Consider the following 23,883-nt stretch of genomic DNA (forward strand, 5'->3'; position numbering starts at 1 on the left):
CTGCTCGTGAAGTGGAGGGGTTACCCTGAGTCGGATAACTCGTGGGGGCCCGTTGAGCAGCTCCAGGCAGACTGCCCGAAGGCTGTTGCGATATGGGACGAGAAGCAGCGGCAGCTTCGTAAGTAGTCCTTGGCTTCTTGGCCGGTACCCGGGGCACGGTAGCAGACGTAGTCGCACCACGCCCACGCTCTTCACGAGCTTTGGCTCTCGCCTCTTGCTTCAGCTCGTCCATCTTCGAGTGGACTTGCGCTTGCTCACGAGTTGAGCGAAATCGATGCGGAGCTCGCGCACGTCCAGGATTGCGGACAGAGTGCGATCCTCACGGAGTTCTTTGAACTCTTGATCGGAATACCCTTTGCGCTGGACGTAGCGCCAGAAGAGGTCTTCCACCTCGCTCCAGGTCATGTTGTCATTCGGCTTGACCCAGTGGAAACCCCACACAGGATGGAGTCCACCCTTGTCCTCCGGCTTCTTGCGAAGCGTGGTGAACTCCTTCAGTGTGAGCTTGGGTGGTGCTAGTAGCACACACCGGGCGACTTCAACGTCGCCAAGAAAGAGTGGCTCTTTCTCAACAAGAGCACGTTCATAGGAACCCCTCGAGGTGTACCCGCCGATAAGGCCACGAGGAGCCGAGAGCTTCTCCAACAGCGCTGGCGCACCAGTGCCAGGCTCGGGTGGGAAGTAGCCCTGCGGGTACGTGGCATCCCCGCCTGAAAAAGACTCGATGGCAGTCGTGGCAGTCGGCTGCCTGGCATACGCACCCGAGCTAGCAGCGTGGTATTGCTGCTGCTGCTCGTCGAGGTTGTTGGAGAGCTCCTTGGGCTCGTGGACGGCACCCTCCTCGTCCTCAGACTCCGAGTCGATGAACAGCTTGGAGCTGGAGCCGCGAGGCGACCTGGAAGCTGAACGCTTCTTCGCCTTGGCCTCGGCGGCCTTCGCAGCGGCAGCCGCTTTCGACGCTTGGGCACGCTCACGACATTGTGCCAGCGTCAGATGCTTGGATGCCAGCACCTCCTTGGGCTTGGAGCCCGTGTCGCTCGGCGACTTCTCGGCCACGACCCCAGCGTCGGCCATGGCGACTTCGTCGTGCGACTGCTTGCTGTCGCCTGAGCCGGGCTCGGCGTCCTCCGCCTCCTTCTCTGACGAGGCCTTTGCGTCGGCCGAGGCGTTGGTCATGTCGCCCGCCGCCAGCTCCGTGCCTTCGGCAGCGTGCGTGCTGCCCTCCGAGACGTTCTCGTCGTCGGGTGAACTCTCACCGGAGTATTGGACCATCGTGCAGTCAAAGACGGCGGCTTCCCAGTCGCGAGCCGGGCTTTTATGTCCCCGAGGACTCTCCTCCTTGCCTTGCGCGGCGTCAGGAGACTTGCTCCGAGCCCCGGCCTGACGGCCACTCTCCGGCGTGCTGCTACGAGAGCGCACCACCTCCTCGACCGCCTTCGTGGCCTCCATCAGCGCGGACGACTCGTCCTTGGCCTTGGCTGCCCTGGTCTTCGGCCCTACGGCCCGCGGTTTCGGAGGTGCTTTCGCACTGCGCGCACTGCGCTTTGGAGCCATGCTTCGGTCGACGTGGAGACCCTGCGGCTTGCTCGGCGATGCGCCAGTTGCTCTGTGAGGCCCGGGAGCCGAGGCGCCAGAACTCGCGCCGTTGTCGATGGATTTCGACTTTGCGAGTGAAATGTGAGTCGCCGGCGTAATCTCGCTCTGATTGGGCGATAAGATCGAATCTAAGTGGGGGAGGATGTAACGGGGTTACATGGAATAGTGACCCTGTCACTATTCCGGGATGGCTACATCGGTCACTCCCCTTGATAGTGACCCAAGTGGCCTCAGAGCCAACAGATACATTTTGTATGACACAAACTATAGGGAACTTAGGATTTGTATGCAGGCCAAATCTGTACCAACCTATAAATACATTCAGTCTTAGATCTACCGCTTTTCAAGTCAAGTCGTCCCCTTCAGACCAGGGACACGTGAACGGCTGTTCACTTGGAGTTTGTATACTCCTGCTTCCTCTGTTAAGAAGTGCTGTGTGCCCCGTCACAATCTCCATCTCTAGTACAGTCAAACCTGTTTATATGAGGCCCTGTTGGTGACCATCTACTACAATGACTCATATAAAATGGACTCAGTTAAAAAAATTATGTGGTACACGTAAAGAAATCGTGCATAGTTCGCTTCCGCTTTGCCTTCACCGTAGTCTTTCGAACCAAAGCGGTCACGGTATGTAAAGCTCTTCGTTCTCTGTCAGTCTGCTCTCCGCATTGCAGCAGAAATGCAGCCAGCTCCATGCAGTGTCTCAGAGCAATGGCAGGTTGAACTGCGGGTTCCTGTTCCTCCTCTTCCTCCTAAGCGCTCCGCCAGCTCATGCGCCTTCAGCAGGAGCACGTCGTCCGCCATCGCCGTTTTAGCTTCGTTCTGAAAGAAAAATTCCCTCAGTTCCCGCTCGAACTGAGGGAATTTCACTCGGCGCCGCTTGGTCGCACTCAGGTCGACGTGGCTGAAGTAGGAAGAAGGCAGGTTGCGCAGTCGGGCGAGTGTGGCACGGCTGACCCGGGCCTTGAAAGTTGCGTAGATCCACTGGGCGAGCATGGGGTTGTTCATGCCAGGATTCTGCTTGAGCTTTAGGTGCACTTGGAGCTTTTGTTCTAGCGTCAGACAGGTGCGAGGAGACATGGCGAGCGAAGAAGGCTTGCGGTAGGCGTTGAGTGTTGAGCAGTGGTGCTTTGAAGAGTGTGTGGCCGTGAGCAGTGTGAATCAAATAAACAGGTGAGACCTAATTTGGTCCCCAAAAATGTGACTCATATACCTTGTATGCATATAAACAGAGATCATACAAAAACTAAGTGAAATATTTGGTAGCGACAAAGCCTGCATCAAATAAAAGGCATGGCTCAAATAGAGAGGATCATATAAACAGGTTTGACTGTACAACGCGAACAGGCTCTTTGAACAGCGGCAACTTTGTCGGTGGCAATCTGCCGGCAGTCTCGAGAGCTGCCGGAAGATCGCCGGCGACGGCGGACAATGCCTGCGGCAATGCCGAGCACGTTAACTTTAGGCACACAGTGGCAACGGCAACGATAGAGTCGGCCGTGATGCCTGTCTGCATGCATATTGGCAGCTTGTCGGCCCTCACTCCCTTTCGTCATGACAACGACCAGCGGAGGAGTGGCTGTCGAGCCAACCGGCGCTATTGAGTCAGCGGTGCCCAGCACGGCCAGCGTTGCCGTGAGCGGCCATTACACTCCGAGCTCTCCATGCTGCTGCTGTTGCTGCTGCTGCAGCATCCTCTGAACGTCAAGTTTAGGACGTGTGCTTGTCGGCGTGCATCATTAAGGCTCCTTGCAAGTAGGAGTGCTTGCATACTTGCCGCGGTCCGCGGACTCGTTAGCGCGAGATCTTTCGTTCTATGGTCGGAACGGCGAGCAGCCAGCTGGCGGTTCCTTGCCGCCGCTGCAGCACAGCGTCGCCGCGTTGACGAGCGGAAGCCTGGCAGGCCGCTCGCAGCTGAAGTGAGCGGGCTCCATCGTGCAATGCGGCACGCCGAGGCGCCCTGCACATGTTGCAGCGCGCGCCGGAAGTCTGATACAGCCGCTAAGCCTGCGGCTCGACTGGACGACTAGACCTCTCATACTACATACACATCATTTCGGTTTTCTTGAGCATCCACTACAATGAGAGAACCTTTATCATTCGATCACCCGTAAAAGCCCCTACGCTATTGTATCCATATTTACAGGTCCTAATCTACATGTACCCGGCAATGGAAAGGCAGACGGGCACTCAACACAAGGAGAAAAGGAGAAAAAAGGGGGAAGCCGCCACCGGCAGCTCCGCTCGCGGCTCGATCGCCCTCCGCCCCGCTCTGCTCTGCTCTGCGCCTCCGTCTCTCAAGGCGAGATCAATCGCCCCGCCATGGTGTACGTAACTTATACTGCGTCAGTGCATCACAGTCACTCTCTGTCTCTCTTTGATCGCACCCGCTCACTTCCCCATTCCGTCCATGCGTGGCGTCCGCAGCGAAGACAAGAAGCGGAAGCCGTCGCGCGACTTCCCGGCGCACGCGCAGGTGCCGGTCGGCAAGGTCCACCCCAATGGGGTCTCCTCCAAGTGCGTAGCCTCGACCCTCGAGCATTGTAAACCCACATCAAATCTCTAACAGAGCGCTATCTTTTTCTTGCTGCAGGGTGCGCGTGGAGCTCAACACGTCGGCGCCGTCTGTGCCGCCGATGCGCGACCCGTTCCACATCCTCAACTTTGACGAAGACGACGGCACCGGCCGGTCCATGCCGCGCACGGGTTCCGTCATGTCGGTAGATTCGGTCTCCTCCATGCTGTCGGTGGACGAGTCGTTCCAGTTCTCGGGCGTCGATGAGATGGAAGAGGACGAGGAGGACGTGTCGAAACTCCCGAAGGACCAGCGGCCGGCGCAACCCGCTGACGAGCGCGAGTACTTCGAGCGCATGTGGGCTGAAAACTTCAAGAACTCGGAGGCGCAGGTCAACAGCACCACCGGGTACCTGCCGGTGGGCGCGGCCGGCCGCCTGAACCGCATCAAGGGCTTCTCCTTCGCGCGCGACTCGGTGTCGCACAAGCTGTACGCTGTCTTCCGGCTGGAGATCGAGTGCATCGTGAGCGAGAAGCAGTGGACGATCTACCGCCGCTTCCACGACTTCAAGCAGCTCGCGCACCAGCTCAAGAACGAGTCGGTGCGCGTGTCGGCGGTGCCCACGCGGACGCTGATGCGGTCGCTGGACCCGAATTTCCTTCGGAAGCGGCAGCTTGAGCTCGACAGGTGGCTGCGTGAAGTCCTCATGCTCATCAGTCTGGAGAACTGCAAAGTGGACACCGAGCGCTACACGGAGTGCTGTGGGAATCGCGGCTTCCACGCAAGCGTGCGTCTCATCCGCAACTTCCTGACGCACAAGGCGAACGAGCCGCCGATTTTCGAGGAATCGTCGTCGTCCTTGTCGTCGTCGGGGTCCAACGTGCTGTCCAACTCGTCTAGTGGCTTTTCCTTCTCGAATTCGGGGTCGGGTCGGCCGCCGCTGTTTAGCTCAGCAGAACAGAAAACCGACTCGGAGTCGTTCGACATGGAGGAGGCTACGAGCAGCTCACGTGGACGGAGAATCCGTGTCGGCTCTGCCGACCAGCTGTCAACAAGTTCTCGTGGTGGCCGCGTACGAGTAGACTCGGCCGACCAGGGTAGCTCGCGTAGTGGTAGAGCGCGTGTTGCTTCAGCTGATCATGGTAGATCGCACTCGCGTGGAGAGAGGTCCCGAGGAAGGTCGTTGCCGAAGGAAGAGCATATGGATGACGGCCGGGCCGCGCCCTTTAATGCGTCCACGGTGGCTGAACAGCGACGAAGTGTGGTGCTGCAGGATGTCGAGGACGACGATGAAGAATTTGATGGCGAGGGGTCCAGGCGACGAAGTAACAAGGTCTCGCTTAAGCAGTTCGACGTGTTGCGTATGATCGGCAAAGGATCTTTTGGCAAGGTGCTGCTGGTGCGGAAGAAGCATTCATCACAATTGTTCGCCGTCAAGATTCTCAGCAAGCCAGCGATCGTGAAAAAGCAGCAAGTCGAGCACACGCGCACCGAACGGCGCGTGTTGGCAGCGGTGTCGCATCCGTTTGTAGTGTGCCTACACTATGCCTTCCAGACGAAGGACAAGCTGTACTTCGTACTTGACTACTGCCCCGGTGGAGACCTTTTCTTCCACCTCAGTCGATGCGGATGCTTCCCTGAAGCTATGGCGAAGTTCTACGCGGCTGAGATCGTTCTGGCGCTGATCCACTTACACGAGCAGGGCATCGTATACCGAGACCTCAAGCCAGAAAATATTATGCTGGATGTGGATGGCCACGTGAAGCTTGCAGACTTTGGTCTGGCCAAGGAGGGCATCACCAGCGAACTCAATGGGACGTACACGATGTGTGGTACGCCCGAGTACTTGCCACCTGAGATTCTAAACCGTGCCGGTCATGGTACAGCCGTAGACTGGTGGAATCTGGGCATGGTGCTTTACGAAATGCTAACGGGGCGGCCGCCGTGGTACACGCAGGACCGACAAGAGCTGTTCAACCGTCTCCGTGGCGCGCAGCTTGAATTTCCTCAAGGTTTGACGCCGGAGGCGATGAACCTGATTGAAGGGCTGCTCACGCGTGATCCAGCCAAGCGCCTTGGTGCTATCGATGTGCGTGAGATCACGTATCACCCCTTCTTCGCGGAGATCGACTGGAATCTGCTGTATAATCGCCAGGTGCAGCCACTGTACCGCCCATGCCAGTACACAGACCCCATCGACGCTGCCAACTTCGAGGAAGAGTTTACGAAGCTGCCTCTCACCCAGATCGACAGTGCCGGTCTCAGTGTCGCTACGAGCGAGCTGCAGGAGAAGAATGGCGACGATGGAACTTCTGGGGCCGACGGAAGGGACCCAGCTGAAAACGCTGCCGCTGCTGCTGAGGCAGCGGGCATGGGAGCAGGTATGCCCAACGGCATGGCTGGAAGCACCGGCACGAGCATGAGCAGCAGCGAGCGCAACAGCACGCTCCGCAACCTCTCGTACACGTTCGCCGGCTTCACGTACGATGGCACGAACCCGTCCTTGGCGCGCTCAGGCAGCTTCGCGCAATCATAACGATCAAGCTGCATGAACGGCGAGCTCTGACTCACTATAAATTCCAGCGGCTGGAGGGCAATGCGATGGATACCAATACAATCGCAAGCGGGCCCTCTACAAGCTGACACCAAAAGCAGGATCGGAATGTCTTAGGTGTCTGGCAATAAACTACCTCCACGGCTTAGCCACAGAGATTGCGAGAATGTAATTAACCATGAACACGTTCTTATGTAAATACGTGTATGATGGCTCGGCTTTAGTTCTTCGATGAGGCCGCGAACTTGGCGCAGTCGACCGTGTTCTTGAGCAGCATGGCAATGGTCATGGGGCCGATGCCGCCAGGCACAGGCGTGATGGCCGACACGCGCTCGCTCGCAGCAGCGAAGTCCACGTCGCCCAGAATCTTGTAGCCCTTCTTGCTCGTGGCGTCGTCCACGTAGCTGATGCCGACGTCCACGACCACGGCCCCTTCCGCGAGCCAGTCGCCCTTGACCAGCTCCGGCTGGCCCGTGCCCACGAACACCACCTCGGCCTGGCGGACCTTGTCGGCCAAGTTCTTGGTCTTCGAGTGGCACGTGGTGACGGTGGCGTTGGCGGCCAGCAGCATGAGCGACAGCGGCAGGCCGACGAGCTGGCCGCGGCCAATGACGACCACGTCCTTGCCGGCCAGCTCGATGCCGTTGCGGGCCAGGATCTCCAGGCAGCCCACGGGCGTGCAGGGCTGCAGCCGCAGCTCCGCGGCCTGCTCGGCCTTCTTGGGCTCGGCCAGCCGAGCGAAGTGGTGCGAGTGCAGGCCGTCCACGTCCTTGAGCGGGCTGATGCTCTCCAGCAGCTCCTCCTCGCGGGCCTTCAGGTGCTCGGGCAGCGGCAGCTGCAGCAGCACGCCGTGCACATTGTCGTCGGCGTTGAGCGACTGGATCAGCGCCAGCAGCTCCTCGAACGCGATGGACTGGGCCAGCTCGTGCACCTGCGGGGTGATGCCCACACGCGTGCAGGCGTTCTTCTTGAGGCGCACGTACGTCTTGGAGTCCGGGTTCGAGCCCACGAGCAGCAGCGCTAGCGCGGGCGTCACGCCGAGCGTCGGGATCAGCTCCTGCAGCTCCGCCTCGATCTCCTTGCTGCAAGCCTTGCCGTCCAGGAGGCGCGCCATGGTCAACCTTGGTCTTTTGGATGGTGCGTGTTCAACGTGTGGCACAGAACGGCACAAAATAGTTTACGGGTACGCAAGAGTTCGTGATCCGTAAGAAGATACGATATGGGTGTTAAAGCAAAATGCTGCTTCAGGCATCAAAATGCTTAACAATGGTTGCGGTAGACCCAGCAAAAGGGGAAACTACAGTATGCTTCGGCCAGATCCTTCCTCGAGCGCCGATCCACTCGTGCTTGAGTCACTTCGATATAGTTCTCAGAACTGTTGAAGGAGCCGCGCATTCCGACATTTTTTTATCAGTGTCGAGAACCTGCGGTCATTCCCCATCAGCTCACGCGGAGGTTATACTCCTTGGTTTCGAACTGTTGCACCGTCAGTTGTAGGGTGTTCGTTAAACGATTCGGTAAAGTATTCCACGTCAGCATTGAATTATATGTTCCCAACCTTTTTGTCCACAGATCAAAAGTAAGGTGCATGTACTGTATGCGGTTGGTTTTATAGTTGCTGTACTGTATCATGATAATGAGTTTATCTACATAGTAGCCGCGTGCGCTATGTCCAGCGAAGGGCCAGCTACACTTAGCGATACATATCCGATATCTACATTTTGAGACGCTTGGATCGATGAAGGAAGCGGCCTGCTGCCTTCGTTGGGAAGTTTACAAAATCTTCAATGAGGAATCCTCATTGAGGATACTTCTCTGGCCCACTTAAGAATCGACAATTCAATTTAACCTCATTTTTTGCGAACTCACCTGATTGGCTAAATATACGGTTTCAGCCATATGATTGGGTACAAAGTTTGATTAGAGTACAAGCTCACGAAATTGCTTAGAAAAACCTCAAAATCTAGACGAATGCCACACCTTCCGCACGCGTTCTACGACGGCGAACTGCACAGCACTGTATTGACAGCTAACTAAGCTTTCCAATGATACCATTTTGGTATAATATCGCCAAAAATTGTAGCCATTTCGCAAAAAAAACTAATTTTACCCAAAATCGGCCTTACGAAATTTGTTCTGTTTCCCTTAATCCTGCTTTTTTTGAGCAGCCAATAGTATAACGCGAAACCCCCAAATCCCAGCTTTCTTTTGAGCTATTATTTGTCTCCGACAGATTTTTTTTGATTTTTTAGAGCGGAAAAATAGAAATGTCGATTCTTAGGTGGGCCAGAGAAGTATTACTCAGGAATTGATGGACCCTCGTGAAACTACGGGTAACATAAGTAGTCTCATTCTACCGCCGGCCAGACTTCATCACCGCGGGCAGCGTGACGACGGATCACGCGATAAAATGATGTCCAAGGCTCACGTAGTACAGCACTGCTCCCAAACGACTACTTCCCCGAGACCAGGTGTGCCCCCTCTTGCGGGTGCAAATTGCATCGTGCAACCTGCAGGGAGGCAGTGGCAGCGGGCTGTCCTTTTGAGGATATGGAGGTGGTAGGTATGAATGTGGTCGTGCTGTTTGCGCAGAATTGGTGGCCAAGTGCTTATGAGGCCCGGACCATTGGGTGCCGAAAGAAACCACAGTTGATATGCGCCACCAACGAGTTGTTTGTGCGAAACCAGCAGCCAACTGAATACGTTTTGGGATCAGACCTCAGGCACGAGTGCACGCAGCCTTGTCCGCCAGCAAAGACCTGCCGAAGCTCTGCGAAGAGCACTTCACAGAACACATTGGTTGAGGTGACGCTGCGTCGAGCCAGCTGGGTTTCAAGCTCACCACACTTTTCCCGGTTACGAACTGTTTCTACGTTGCATCGCATCATGCCAGCCAGGACAGCTGGAGTCGACTACAGCAATCGAGTGGCACGAATCGAAATCCAGCCTTGAAGCGGAGCTTGATGAATGGCCTGGTGTCGTCTTCTACACCTCAATTCCCAGTACACGGTGTAACATTACTGCGGCTCATGTTCATTCAAATATGAACATAGTGGATTGGTATGCAAGTGACCGCAGTTTCGTGTCCGGAGGCCAGTGCTGAAGTTCGATATTATGACTGTTAGAAAATTGGTTTATATGACTGTTAGAAAACAGGTGATCGGTGGGTCACCCGTTTGTCTGGGTGGTGCTGCGCATAAATCGCATCTTTTCAGCGCAACAACGAGGAGGACTCGAACGGTACAGTGTCAGCAAGATCAGCCCTTCCGCTGAGCCAGCTGCAACGAGAGCTTCCGAGGGTACTGTACCCCGCCGAGACTCGTATCTGCCAGCCTTTCGTCGCTCTCGTTTCTTTGTCTGGCACCAAGTCTCTCTGCTCTTTTACATGGACCTGCTCGGAGGGAAGTAGTGTACAGCACAGGCAGCTATCGTTGCAGTCAAGCCCTTTAGTCGTGTGCATTACCTTTCATTGCAGGTTTTGCCAGCTCGAGTTCACCTCCCTCCATCCCTTCGAACAGCAGAAGTCACCCGACCCCATGCTGCAGCAGCTCACTCTCGCCGCCCTCGTCTTCCAAGCTGTTGCCATCACACGGACAGCGGCCCACGGCAACATCATCGTGCCGAAGCCCACCGGCAATGCAGAGCACCCGTACTACATCGGTGGCCCCGCTGGCACCATCGACATGGCGGAGCTTGTGGGCAGCGCCTCCTACGGAGACTACTACCAGGCTGCAGACGACTGGTTCACCAAGAACAACGTCGCCAGTCTGAAGGAGTACATCACCAAGTACGGCACCGACATCTCCGAGTGTGGCAACACTGAGAAGAAGGGCCTTGCTCAGCCCGTGCCTTCGGATGGCTACGCGCAACACGACACGTTGGGCAGCTCGCACCCGGGGCCGTGCGAGATCTGGTGCGATGACACGCGCGTCTTCCACAACACCAATTGTGCGCAAGAGTACGCCGGCGAAGTGCCAACGAAACTCCCAATCGACGTGAGCACGTGCAAGGCGTCGTCCGAGTTCGTGTTCTACTGGCTGGCACTGCACGCTCAACCGTGGCAAGTCTACATCAACTGTGTGGCTCTGGACGGCACGGCCGCTGCAGGTTCTACCAACTCGACCTCGACGACGACGACAACGACGATGACTGCCCCCGTAGCGGTGTCTGAGGAGGCGAGTGTGGATGGTGAGACATCTGAGGAAGAGGAGACCACTGAAGCTCCCGTCGCGACCCAGGCTCCTTCGCCGGTGGAGACGGAAGCTCCTGCGACTGCAACATCTGCGCCGTCAACCTCGTCGTCCAAGTGCGTTCGACGCCGATCGTAAGCAACGTAGGCTCCAGACCAGTGTAGATGAAATGCTGTCCGTGGTATGTGAAATCGACGTTGAATACATGTAGTAGTTTCGATTGACATGGCTACATTGTTTTGATTGGCAGCCAAGCGAGCTAAGGATTGGCCAAAATCTCTGCTGAATTCGGAATCAAGCACCACTTCAACATAGGATAGCAATTTGTGAGGCCTAAGCGTACATTCAGTGAAGTCGTCTCCGTACGGCAAACTACTCACAACCTTAGACACTACGATCTGCTCAGCGAGATTTTTGGATTCCTGGATGTCGATACGTGTATTTCGCTTTAGCTGATCGGTCAGATAACATGCAATGACTGACCTTGGGCTGGCAAATTGTCATGCATTTCACGAATTCCAGCTGAGTTCTTGTTCGATCGCCCTGTGTTCTACCGCTCATCGCTGAAGGACGGCACTGCGGAGCCCGTTCCGCATACAAACACGAATAGGGAGTTCTCAATTCCCAGCGAGGGACCGATCGATATGAGTACGTGCAAGGCCTCGTGCGAGTTCGTCTGCTCCTGGCTTCTGATGTACGCCCAACCGTGGATCAACTGTGTCAACACTCCGTCGTACACGAGCGGGTCGGCGTCTACCACCTCACACAGCACAACTGCGGCATCGGAAGCCCATGCTGTCGAAAAATACTTGTTGCGCCTACAATGACAACGACCACCGCTTGTACACGGACTGCAGAATCTGACGATACTACTTTGCAGTGTACCAGGTAAAGAAGACCGATGCACCAGTGCACGTCGGATGCTGGCGAAACGGAGGCAACGCAGATGATGTCTACACGTACATCAAGAAAGGACAAGTGCTTGGTTCGCTACCACCGCAAGTGCGTTTGAGTACCTACGGTACGTGTGGGCAACCAAGTCATGGGAGTCGCGTTTGACAAGCTGCCAAAGCATGAGTTAACCATACCAGGGGTTGGAAAAAATAATATCAATACAATAGTTACGGCATTTTTAGCACGGAATAATTTATTATTGCTTTAGGGCAGTGTTTGGGAAAAATATCTTTATTGCGGATTAAAATTTAAACTGCAGGACACTATTGGCATGGTAAATGCAATACCAATAATCAACACCCAAGAAATATTGCAATACTCGATTGGAACGCAGTAAAAATTGCCTGTTTGTAGTAGCCTATAGCTATCAGTACTGCGGGAACGCCTTACAGCATCCGCAACAAGTCGGCTGTTCCGGAATGACCTAATTCGAAGTATTTGTTTCATGGAGCATGATCACATCGGCCAAGGTCGCGCCCAACCTGTTTTGACGATCCGTCATTACGTACCTGGCAGAAATAAAGAGCCTTTCTTATAGGGACTAGTAGTTAAGCCCAAAGCTTTCGTTTCCCCTACTTCCATCCACCACTACAGTGCTTACAGTAATTAGTCTGACCTCCAAATTTGCGTAAAAAGTGCAATTTTCATACTTTGAAGGCTAGGCACGAAGTCAATTTTTATCCAATCAACACCACAGATCCCTGTAATAGACGTTTCTCATTGAGTAGAATTCGTTGAAAATGATAGTTTTTCGACAAATAGCGTGTAACATAGATACCCTAACCCTCCCATCAGGTCAGACTAATTACTGTAGGTACTGTAGTTAATAACTAGTGGTCGTTGGCAGCGCTGGAGGTAATAAGCATTAGTTGCAACTGTTAGCCGGTAACCAGCTGGTGTGAAAAATACAATACAATACTGTACCAGTATTGGATGGGCATTGCAATACAGAATTCTGCCCGAATAAGGAACGGGTGTACAACTAATAGCCTCACATATTTAATATTATTTTCCAGTCGATGTGGCGATAGGGGGATGTGCAAGGTACTGCAAGGTACTGAGGTACTAAGGTGAAAAATCTAGTGCCAATCATCAGCTCTCCACCCTCGTTTGAAAAATGGCGCGCATTTAGCGATTTTACTAGACTTCAAACTACATGTACCGTAGTGGTAGACTCGCACTTTTGCGTTTGCACCTCGTCCCACAAGCCCCACTCCACCCATGAAGTCCACACCGTCCAAGCGTCTCCGCCTCACTTAAAATGATGCAGGCTCTAGACCGGCTTGGTGAAGGGCTCGATAATCCCTACGAGGTCGACCTGTTGACAGCGCTGTTGTGGTGCGAGGATGCCTGGTCAAAGATTAGTGCTTCGACCATACGCCACTGTTGGAATCATTCCGGACATGTAGGTAAAGCTGCTCTTCAGTTCATTTTGAAATAACTAAATCAGTACATTGGAAAAGTATACTCAACTTAACATCAATTTATATATTCTGCGTTTTTATATATATCAGGCGTTCCTTACGCGGGCAGATTACTGTACTCGATTGGAAGCTTAGACAATATTGCAAGACACGATTGTATCGGGTGGTAACATTGGCGTCTATATTGCAATGGTACGGTACAGTTGCAATGCTTGCCAATACATTTTTTCCAATCACTGCTTTAGGGTGCTCCCGTACAATGGAAAATTGTCCCAATACAATATCAACACTTGCGCCAATACAAAAACTAAGCTTACTACAAAAATCCCGTATATATTTATTGCCAATAATTGTGAAAATACTGTATTATTGGCTGACCCTGTATTGCAATGATTATTACTGCGACTCCCAAAACAAAATACAATATTTTATTTTTCGACCTCTTAACCATACACGTGTCCAGTACAGACTGTACTGTACAGTACACTGGAATCCAGTCTGGACAGCGCGTGGAGAGAGGAATTTCCATAAATCAGTGATTTTCACTGAGATTTGACAAAATAATTGTGACAGTTTGCCTGAATTCACTGATGCAGCATCAGTAGTATCGTACTAGCGCGTCCATACAATTCGCAAGTCAAATGTAGACCTATAGTAATACTATAAATAGTACATGTAGATAGTATGTTACCTACCACAACTAGTACTATATTCTGTAGTATCACTGTCGATGTTATTAATACATACTCCGGTTGCTACGGTACAGTAGACAGGCGACCCCTTCCTAGCGGTTAAGGTGTGGGATGCTCGCAACTACCAGCCACAAACTGGGTTCGTGGGGCTTGCTGCGTTTAGTGCCTTTTTGGTGGTTATACTTTTTGCACTATACAACTTGTCTGGTGTTCTGCACAAACATTAAAACAACTTTATTCGTTGGTCGTCTCGAAGATTCACTACGAAATACAAGGGTCCAAGCTTCTCCACAATTGTTTTGCATCTGCCACCTCCGCCGAAACCCAGCTTTTTTTCGCGATAGAACAACGCATATAAACTCAACGGACCCAGGAGATGGTGCATTCACTAAAATAAAATTGTCATCTGCACAACGTATTGGCTTTCATGCATCGATAGTAGCTTCAGATGAAATATGTTATCTTTAATAGACCAAGGTTTTGTGAAGCCAAGTACCCAGCCCTATAAAAGTGATAAAGTAGCAATGAGGACAGTCTTGCGGAATGCCAACCACTTCAACCTCCGCTACAGGTCCTCCGTCCACGGGTCCACGGATCCTGCAATCTCAGGAATGAACCGCGTTCGAGTTGAGGGAGATTGTGTTGTGTGAGTTAAGTTTGCGCCGCAGAAGATGATAATGGTCGACGGGCGAAAGGCTCATAAACATCCTGGCAGGCTCTTAGTCAATAATGTAGCAGGAGTTGCGTTGTAACGGAAACGCAAATATACATACCACAGATACTGTAGGTAACAGGTAAGTCGTAGATTTCAGAGCTTCTTCGTGCAACGCGCGCGACTTTGTATCTCGTTAAATTGCGATAGCGATAGTGACTGCGCCGCCGCGGTGAAGATGCTTACACTAAGTTCTATAGCTATCCCAGCCTATGCATAGCTCTCGTCTTCATTTGATCGGCTTCAAATAGCTGCACTATCAGCTTTACTCCTACCCCAGAATAAATGTAGTATGTAAATAGAGACATCTTACCAAAAAAATAAACGCAGTTCGTGTAAAAGTCTCGTTGATGATGATATTGTATTGTGTTGCGATATAGTAACTACTACTAGTGTATTGGCAACTTATAAAGTGGCGGATTCCCACAACGTAGAAAGACAAAGTACTTCCGCACCCACCTGCAAATATTGTGTGCGTCACAAGGTTTTCGGTTCATGTTCTTAGTTTAATATGTCGGATTTACTCAGTTCTTTCAAGTCTCTTACCGCGGCAACTCTGCTCGGTTGTGAAGGGCGGAAACATGTCGACGCATAGTTAAGTAGGCTACGGCCTTCGTCGTGGTGTCTGCTTCCTTCACATCGACTGGGGCCTTACCCAACGAAAGCCTCTCAGTACACTTCGGAATAATATAGTAATTGAAAGAAGCGAATAAATACTACTGTAATATTACTATTTACCAAATCACTGAGTCAGTAGTTTCAAGCTATCACAATCATTTTGTCAAATCTCAGTGAAAATCACTGATTTATGGAAATTCCTCCGCGTGGAGACACTCGGACCAGCCAAGAATCTTGGTCCAAGATTGATACGGATCTCAGACCAGCTTTCCATGCTCGCTCGGATTTGCACGACCGAGTCGATTACACGAGAGCATTGGCAACTTCAAATTACAGGTGGGGCCTACGTAGCAGTACAGTAACCCCTACTTACAATTCTGTAGAGGTTCGTACGTTTAATGCTAGCTAAAAACCAAAGAATTCACGCGCAGCACATGTACAGTATTTGGTGGAAATGCAGGCCAGTTCATCACCATGCATAACTACGATAGTGACAGAAGGTAGTCTCACTTGATCATTTGAAAGCCGTGAGCGCGCGACCAGTTGAAGTGCAGCCGGACTTAGCCAGCTGTGCTTTAAAACGGCACCAAACCGGAGCTCCGCAGATTCGTGAATGCAGTTTATTAGAGAACTTTTCTCCGATAAGGATAAGTTGTATCCACAGCTTGCATTCTATGTGCAGGCTGCATCTAGTCGAGCCGCGGCATGTGGTAAGCAGCAAGAAGACATTGCTGATTACGAAGGTGTTTCAGACCAGTGAATCGCAGAGTGATCGCTGTACATGTACTGTATTTGGACGAAGCAAGACCAGGTTTTCTTACTAACCATCTGCGCTCGCGGCGATCCTTGCAATTGACTGTTTTGCTGTTCGGCCTCGTCACTGGATCACCGAAGACCTTCGTCTGCTGCAAAGGCTCTCGTTCGTAGAGTACGAGTCGTATCCAACATGGTTGGCAGGCTGTAGCTCCATTCCAGCTTTTGCTCAAGCCAGCACAAGTCCATCCCGGTTCAGACGGCCATGTTACAGCAGCTCGCTCTCGCCGCCGCGTTGCTTCAGGCCTGCTTCATCGCTCCTGCCACGGGCCACGGCAACATTTACGAGCCCAAGCCTGAGGGCGAGGGTGCTGCCTACAAGTACTACTTCGGTGGCCCCGCTGGCACTATTGACATGCCCGAGATGGTGGGGAAAACTTCGTACGGAGACTACTACCAGGCCGTGGACGACTGGTTCTCCAAAAACAACATCGACAGCGTCAAGGATTACATCAAGACCTACGGCTCGGACATCGCCGAGTGCGGCAACACCAAGAAGAACGGCACGCCTCAGCCCGTGCCTGAAGACGGCTTCGTGAAGCACGACACGCTTGGTACCTCTCACCCCGGTCCTTGTGAGATCTGGTGCGACGATACCCGCGTCTTCCACAACGTCGACTGCGGGCTTTCCGGCGAGTTTGCCGGTCAAGCTCCAACGAGCCTTCCGATCGACGTGGCCACGTGCAAGGCGTCGTCCCAGCTTGTGTTTTACTGGCTGGCGCTGCACGTTCAGCCGTGGCAAGTGTACATCAACTGCGTGACTCTCGACGGCAAGGCAGCGGGCGGCTCCACCAACTCGACAACCAAGGTTACAGCCAAGGTTACAAAGGCTCCTGTGGCTCCGAAGTCCCTTGTGGTCATGCCTGAAGAAGCAAGTGTGGCCGGCGAAGCAAACGACGACGAAGACGTGACGGAGGCCCCCATCGCTACAAAGGCCCCGGTTGCCCCCGCACCAGTTCCTACGACTGCGCCGTCAACGTCGTCATCCAAGTGCCTCCGCCGCCGCCCGTAATCGCTGATACAGTTCGATAGTCCGATGTTTAATGTTTATTGAGTTTGCGGTGCTCCATTTCGTTGAACGCTTGTTTGCATCAAGCAGTGTACCTTTGTACACATGTTACTCAGTGCTTTCTACTGCAATACACTAGCAAACCGTAAGTGCTCTTTGCAAATGCGTTTGTCTGCTAGTCTCCACATTGAATTGCTTCGCTAACGGCCATCTTGGACGTAATACATCGCGTAGCTCCACTATGGAGGGGCGTAAAAGTCTCAATGAGACGGTCTCATTGAGAACATATTGCTGAGCGTATACTGTAGGTAGCTAGCGAAGAAGGGTTTACTGAGGCTCAAAACGAACAAATGGAAATCGTCGAACGCTGCAACCACGGTTGAGTAAATGCCTGGGAGTCCGCCCGAGATTATCGTAAATGCATTTAGAGAACTGGAATCGAAGCAGAGGGTATCAGTAGAACACGCGTGGATTGACTGCATGGCTTGCAGTTGCTTCGTTGCGAAGTCGGCAAGAGTGAAGCAATCTACACACCTGTCCAAAGTTTGAGAAGTGGTTCCAGGGCATCAATGAGTCGTATGATTCAGTAATTTGCCTTGACCGACTGTGGGGAGCGGCATGCTTGAGCATCAACCACTTTACTGCAAGCCCCTTACTTGTGTTTTGTAACTCGATTTCTTTAGCTAAGGAATGCTACGTCAGAATCAACTATTCAACTGGATAGACTAGAGGAAAACCGCATAAATTCTTTGATAAAGAGTACACAGATCCTAGACCTGCGTGGGTAACTTATAACAAACTCCACTACCTAGCAGCTTAGTTAGGGACGACGGCGCCCATGTTCTTCCAGGCCATGCCGGCGAAGTAGTCCTTGGACTTGATGGACTTGGTGATGAGGTTGCCCATGACCACGCCGCCCATGACGGGCAGCTGCGAGACGCCGCCGTTCGGGCCCAGCGGCAGCATCGTGCCCACCACCTCCACCTTGGGGAACGGCTTGCTCACGTTACTCTGCGTTTTGCGCGCCACCAGCGCCAGCTCGGCGCCCAGGTGCTTGCCCTGCAGGCCGGCGTAGAACATGCGCTTGGGCGCGGGGCTGTTGCTCGCGTCGCCCAGCGCGTAGATGTTGGAGTACTGCGCGCTGTCCAGCTGCAGCTTGCTGTTGACCTTGATGAAGCCCTCGGGCGTGACCAGACTCGCGTCCAGCTTCTGGATGAGCTCCGTCGTGGGGCTGAAGCCGCCGCACAGCAGCTGCACGTCCGACTCGATCTCCGTGCCCTTGTCCGTGCGCAGCGTGCGCTTCTCGAAGGAGTTTCCGTTGAGGCGCTCCGTCAGGCGCTCGCCCAGCACCACCTTGACGCCCAGACGCTTGAGGTACGTGGACAGCTTGGTGCGGAACTTGTCGCGCACGTCGTCGCTCGCGACCAGCTTGTCCTTGCCCTCGAGGATCGTCACGGTCTTGCTCGGGTACTTGGCCTTGATCTCGCCGGCCACCTCGACGCCCACGGCGCCGCCGCCCACGATGAGCACGCTGCTGGCGGCCTTGACCTGCTCGCGCACCTCGGCCAGCTTGGTCTCCGTGGTCGAGCGCTTGAAGTTGTTGGCCGGCTGCTTGATGGGCACCGTGTACGTGCTGCCCGTGGCCACCACCAGGTAGTCGAAGCTCAGGCTCTTGACGGGGCCCGCCAGCAGGTCGCCGGCCTCGTCGATGGGCGCGTACTCGACCTCGTTGGCGCCGGGCACGATGCGCGTCACGACGGCGCGCTGGATCTTGACGAAGGTCTTGGCCGACGGCGGGATGACGTTGTCGTACGGCACGAAGAGCTTCTTGGTGTAGCCGGCGTCCACGACGGCGCGCGGCGTGCCCACGGCGTGGTAGTAGTACTTGCTCTTCTCGAGCACGAGCACCTCGGTGTCGTCCTTGGCCGTGAGGTCGGCCGCGAGCGCCTGCGCCACGGCGATGCCCGCGGGGCCGCCACCGACGATGAGGATGCGAGGCATGGTGAGAGTGTGTGTGTGTGTGGGGGGGGGGGGTAGGGAGAGGAGCGGTCAAGCTGCACTTGCGGTGCGCCGAGGAGTTTGTAGAATGAGCGTGAGGCGTGTCAGTCCGCGCAGTCCTGTCGTGCCGGCCCGGCATGCCGGTACGGCAGCCGGCCCGGCGGCGGGGAATCAATCGCTTTTCACGGACTCTATCCGCATCGTATAATAGCTACTACTTACACTACGGTCGATCGAGGGGGGCACAAACACATGAACATGAAGCTCGTTCAATGCCAGTACCAACTAAGATCACTTTAAGAGCTATCCGCTGCAATTACAAGCATCCCGCACCGCCAGAGCTGCGGCACTGTGCCCCGTGCACCCATTCGTGACTCAAACCTGCGAGTACGGCAGCGCGAGGGCCACCAACAACTAACCTTACAGTACCTGTAAATTGTAAGACTCGACGAGCGATCCGCTCGTAGGATCCCTACCAGAGCACCGCACACGCAATCGCCGTGTCCTCCCTCGCGCACTTCCAACAATGGCGTGACTAGCAGCCGCTGGCTGCACCGCGAGCCCCAGCCAAGGCGCAAGTTGCCGTTTCCGTTTGGCCGATCTGAGACCGAGCCTCCATTTGACGTTAGCACACCCTTTCTACTTTTATCCCTGTCTATATGGATAGTTTCTCATTTCCCTCTTAGCTACCTGTTGAGTTAATCCAGATAATTCTGACTCTGACTCCTGATAGTAGAGCTTAATCTTATAGCTAAAGTCCGCACCAATCCTATAAGATCCAACAGCTTGGCATCACGCGATTGTTTACGGAGGCTGATTGCGTAGCGCGCGCGAGTGACGTGTCGGCGCGGCCGCTGATTGGCCCGCGGCGACCCATCACATGCGACACGCCGCGCCCGTTCGTTCTGCCCGGCGACTTGCCCGATCTTGCACCGATCGCGAACGTACAGTAATCTGCCCGCGTAAGGAACGCCTGATATATATAAAGACGCAGAATATATAAATTGATGTTAAGTTGAGTATACTTTTCCAATGTACTGATTTAGTTATTTCAAAATGAACTGAAGAGCAGCTTTGCCTACGAGTCCGGAATGATTCCAACAGTGGCGTATGGTCGAGCAGGACGTGGCTGAGGGGCTGGGCGTTCTTGCGGACAGCCTTCTCCAGCGGCCGCCCCAGCAGGACTGCACTTGACTTGATTATGCGGCATATCGTTGTCTTGCCTGGGGCGGCCGGGAGGCTGAACTCCGTCACAGCCCACTCAGCCAGGCCCCTGTAGGAGAGAGCAGGTGTGCGGGCTGCCTTGTCGAGGATGCCCACTTTCTCAGACCAAGTGAGGCGGAGACGCTTGGACGGTGTGGACTTCATGGGTGGAGTGGGGGAGGAGGTGGGCTTGTGGGGCGAGGTGCAAACGCAAAAGTGCGAGTCTACCACTACGGTACATGTAGTTTGAAGTCTAGTAAGATCTCTAAATGCGCGCTATTTTTCAAACGAGGGTGGAGAGCTGATGATTGGCACTGGATTTTTCACATTAGTACCACAGTACCTTGCAGTACCTTGCACATCCCCCTATCGCCACATCGACTGGAAAATAATATTAAATATGTGAGGCTATTAGTTGTACACCCGTTCCTTATTCGGGCAGAAGTCTGTACACCGTCCGTGAAAAGCGATTGATTCCCCGCCGCCGGGCCGGCTGCCGTACCGGCATGCCGGGCCGGCACGACAGGACTGCGCGGACTGACACGCCTCACGCTCATTCTACAAACTCCTCGGCGCACCGCAAGTGCAGCTTGACCGCTCCTCTCCCTACCCCCCCCCCCCCCCACACACACACACTCTCACCATGCCTCGCATCCTCATCGTCGGTGGCGGCCCCGCGGGCATCGCCGTGGCGCAGGCGCTCGCGGCCGACCTCACGGCCAAGGACGACACCGAGGTGCTCGTGCTCGAGAAGAGCAAGTACTACTACCACGCCGTGGGCACGCCGCGCGCCGTCGTGGACGCCGGCTACACCAAGAAGCTCTTCGTGCCGTACGACAACGTCATCCCGCCGTCGGCCAAGACCTTCGTCAAGATCCAGCGCGCCGTCGTGACGCGCATCGTGCCCGGCGCCAACGAGGTCGAGTACGCGCCCATCGACGAGGCCGGCGACCTGCTGGCGGGCCCCGTCAAGAGCCTGAGCTTCGACTACCTGGTGGTGGCCACGGGCAGCACGTACACGGTGCCCATCAAGCAGCCGGCCAACAACTTCAAGCGCTCGACCACGGAGACCAAGCTGGCCGAGGTGCGCGAGCAGGTCAAGGCCGCCAGCAGCGTGCTCATCGTGGGCGGCGGCGCCGTGGGCGTCGAGGTGGCCGGCGAGATCAAGGCCAAGTACCCGAGCAAGACCGTGACGATCCTCGAGGGCAAGGACAAGCTGGTCGCGAGCGACGACGTGCGCGACAAGTTCCGCACCAAGCTGTCCACGTACCTCAAGCGTCTGGGCGTCAAGGTGGTGCTGGGCGAGCGCCTGACGGAGCGCCTCAACGGAAACTCCTTCGAGAAGCGCACGCTGCGCACGGACAAGGGCACGGAGATCGAGTCGGACGTGCAGCTGCTGTGCGGCGGCTTCAGCCCCACGACGGAGCTCATCCAGAAGCTGGACGCGAGTCTGGTCACGCCCGAGGGCTTCATCAAGGTCAACAGCAAGCTGCAGCTGGACAGCGCGGAGTACTCCAACATCTACGCGCTGGGCGACGCGAGCAACAGCCCCGCGCCCAAGCGCATGTTCTACGCCGGCCTGCAGGGCAAGCACCTGGGCGCCGAGCTGGCGCTGGTGGCGCGCAAGACGCAGAGTAACGTGAGCAAGCCGTTCCCCAAGGTGGAGGTGGTGGGCACGATGCTGCCGCTGGGCCCGAACGGCGGCGTCTCGCAGCTGCCCGTCATGGGCGGCGTGGTCATGGGCAACCTCATCACCAAGTCCATCAAGTCCAAGGACTACTTCGCCGGCATGGCCTGGAAGAGCATGGGCGCCGTCGTCCCCAACTAAGCAGTGGCGTAGTTCGGTAGGAGAACTTGTCTATAACTGTAAAGATATTCATTTTGTTTTTCAATCACCCTCGAGAGATGGAAGAAAACGCAGCGCTCATTGCGCATAGTGAACGCGATCATGGCGAAGAATAGCCTCACCAACTTGTAGTAAGTACTACTACGTCGTCTCCGTAGCTCGTCCTTGGGGCCGTCCCGTGTAGGCAAATTACAGTCGATGGCACGCAATCTCCTTGTTTGTGATCAATGTGACCGGGAATGTTGGTGAGTGTCGGCTGGCCACAAACAATCCAATCGTCAGCCCAAGGTACAAGACCCATCGAGATCCAAACCATGACCCGCGTCGTTATCATCGGAGGCGGAGCGGCCGGCATCAACACGGCGCAAGCTCTGGCCAAGAACCTCACGGAGGCGGACGACACCGAGGTCGTCGTCCTCGAGAAGAACTCCTTCTTCTACCACGTCGTCGGCGCCCCGCGTGCCTACGTGGACGCCGACTACACCGACAAGATGTTCATCCCGTACGACAACGCCATCCCCAAACACTCCGCCAAGTTCGTGCGCATCGTGCGCGGCGTGGCCACGCGCATCTCGGCCGAGACGAACCAGGTGTCGTACCACGCGATCGGCAGCGACGACCGGCAGAGCGAGGCGACGGAGACGCTGCAGTTCGACTACCTGGTGCTGGCCACGGGCAGCTCGTACTCGGTGCCGATCAAGCCGGACAACCGAGACTTCGCTAGGTTGGCCACGGAAGCCAAGCTGCAGGAGGTGCGAGGGCAAGTTCCTTGCTGCAGAACTGGCAACCGTGATTCGCAAGAAGCAAGTAGGTTTTACGAAGCCATTCGAGGAGCCGCCAGTTGCCGCGATGATCTTGCCCCTGGGTCCGTGCGGAGGCGTATCACAGCTGCCCGTGTGGGGAGGTGTCGTGTTCGGGGACTGGGTCACCTGGATGATCAAGTCGAGAGACTACTTCGCTGGGTACATCTGGTCCAGCATCGGTGCGACCGTCCCGAAGTAAAAGTGTACCAGATAGCGGATAATTGGCATTGAACATGCTTGCCTGACTGAAAGCTTGCTTTTCAACCTTCTCGGCATTCTGATCGAAAGCTAAGCAACTCCGATACACATCAATTTGTGAGCAAAATGTGAGCACAAGACGGGGGAGTCATCCGCTGACGATTACTCTCAAAGTAGTGTAGCCTTTTGAACATGAATTTCTATAATCGCAAGTAGCCTTAGCTTGATGTTTTTGCTGGTCCCGTGCAGACATTTTCACAAGGATGCAAAGTGTACATGTAGAGCAAGGCTTACTATTACTTACAGCGCGAGCTCTACTGTACACTATACCGGTAGAGTGTACACTAACTCCCACCAACCATCCAGCAACACCATTACTTGCGAGCTTTTGTCCCGTCCCCCGGGGTTCGCCTAACCTGTCGAATCTATCGCATGATTGCACGGGACGACGGTCACTGCCCAACACCATAAAACACACACACACTTCAGCTCACTCGTCCGATAACGAGCATCCCGCACCGCCAGAGCTGCGGCACTGTGCCCCGTGCACCCATTCGTGACTCAAACCTGCGAGTACGGCAGCGCGAGGGCCACCAACAACTAACCTTACAGTACCTGTAAATTGTAAGACTCGACGAGCGATCCGCTCGTAGGATCCCTACCAGAGCACCGCACACGCAATCGCCGTGTCCTCCCTCGCGCACTTCCAACAATGGCGTGACTAGCAGCCGCTGGCTGCACCGCGAGCCCCAGCCAAG

The 23,883-nt window shown here is 54.6% G+C and overlaps 10 protein-coding genes across 10 annotated transcripts; 6 read left to right on the top strand and 4 right to left on the bottom strand.

The window, feature by feature from the left end:
• Window positions 1-2,247: 2,247 nt before the first annotated feature.
• Window positions 2,248-2,676, bottom strand: PHYSODRAFT_342056 (hypothetical protein; the record flags this gene model as incomplete). The annotated part of the gene is made up of 1 exon (XM_009540420.1): window positions 2,248-2,676. One exon carries the CDS (start codon window positions 2,674-2,676, stop codon window positions 2,248-2,250), a length of 429 nt encoding a protein of 142 aa, XP_009538715.1.
• A 1,330-nt stretch (window positions 2,677-4,006) lies between these two features.
• PHYSODRAFT_566362 (hypothetical protein) lies at window positions 4,007-6,647 on the top strand (the record flags this gene model as incomplete). Its single annotated transcript, XM_009540421.1, has 2 exons — window positions 4,007-4,113; window positions 4,190-6,647. The coding sequence occupies 2 exons, from the start codon at window positions 4,007-4,009 to the stop codon at window positions 6,645-6,647; spliced, it is 2,565 nt and encodes an 854-aa protein (XP_009538716.1).
• A 238-nt stretch (window positions 6,648-6,885) lies between these two features.
• On the bottom strand, window positions 6,886-7,779 carry PHYSODRAFT_307573 (hypothetical protein; the record flags this gene model as incomplete). Its single annotated transcript, XM_009540422.1, has 1 exon — window positions 6,886-7,779. One exon carries the CDS (start codon window positions 7,777-7,779, stop codon window positions 6,886-6,888), a length of 894 nt encoding a protein of 297 aa, XP_009538717.1.
• Window positions 7,780-10,453: 2,674 nt separating this feature from the next.
• Window positions 10,454-10,801, top strand: PHYSODRAFT_374518 (hypothetical protein; the record flags this gene model as incomplete). Its single annotated transcript, XM_009540423.1, has 1 exon — window positions 10,454-10,801. A coding segment is annotated over one exon (348 nt), but the record flags the coding sequence as incomplete, so codon positions are not given.
• Window positions 10,802-13,055: 2,254 nt separating this feature from the next.
• PHYSODRAFT_532617 (hypothetical protein) lies at window positions 13,056-13,250 on the top strand (the record flags this gene model as incomplete). The annotated part of the gene is made up of 1 exon (XM_009540424.1): window positions 13,056-13,250. A coding segment is annotated over one exon (195 nt), but the record flags the coding sequence as incomplete, so codon positions are not given.
• A 3,278-nt stretch (window positions 13,251-16,528) lies between these two features.
• Window positions 16,529-16,903, top strand: PHYSODRAFT_375794 (hypothetical protein; the record flags this gene model as incomplete). Its single annotated transcript, XM_009540425.1, has 1 exon — window positions 16,529-16,903. A coding segment is annotated over one exon (375 nt), but the record flags the coding sequence as incomplete, so codon positions are not given.
• A 901-nt stretch (window positions 16,904-17,804) lies between these two features.
• PHYSODRAFT_566368 (hypothetical protein) lies at window positions 17,805-19,098 on the bottom strand. Its single transcript, XM_009540426.1, has one exon. It carries the CDS (start codon window positions 19,076-19,078, stop codon window positions 17,894-17,896), a length of 1,185 nt encoding a protein of 394 aa, XP_009538721.1. The 5' UTR covers window positions 19,079-19,098; the 3' UTR covers window positions 17,805-17,893.
• Window positions 19,099-20,191: 1,093 nt separating this feature from the next.
• On the bottom strand, window positions 20,192-20,428 carry PHYSODRAFT_455755 (hypothetical protein; the record flags this gene model as incomplete). Its single annotated transcript, XM_009540427.1, has 1 exon — window positions 20,192-20,428. A coding segment is annotated over one exon (237 nt), but the record flags the coding sequence as incomplete, so codon positions are not given.
• Window positions 20,429-20,899: 471 nt separating this feature from the next.
• Window positions 20,900-22,168, top strand: PHYSODRAFT_348563 (hypothetical protein). The gene has a single exon (XM_009540428.1). The coding sequence runs from the start codon at window positions 20,922-20,924 to the stop codon at window positions 22,104-22,106; it is 1,185 nt and encodes a 394-aa protein (XP_009538723.1). The 5' UTR covers window positions 20,900-20,921; the 3' UTR covers window positions 22,107-22,168.
• Window positions 22,169-22,438: 270 nt separating this feature from the next.
• Window positions 22,439-23,126, top strand: PHYSODRAFT_342063 (hypothetical protein; the record flags this gene model as incomplete). Its single annotated transcript, XM_009540429.1, has 2 exons — window positions 22,439-22,876; window positions 22,956-23,126. 2 exons carry the CDS (start codon window positions 22,439-22,441, stop codon window positions 23,124-23,126), a joined length of 609 nt encoding a protein of 202 aa, XP_009538724.1.
• Window positions 23,127-23,883: the final 757 nt, after the last annotated feature.

The sequence above is a fragment of the Phytophthora sojae genome (assembly GCF_000149755.1).
Source record: "Phytophthora sojae unplaced genomic scaffold PHYSOscaffold_15, whole genome shotgun sequence".
Classification (NCBI taxonomy): Eukaryota; Oomycota; class Peronosporomycetes; order Peronosporales; family Peronosporaceae; genus Phytophthora; species Phytophthora sojae.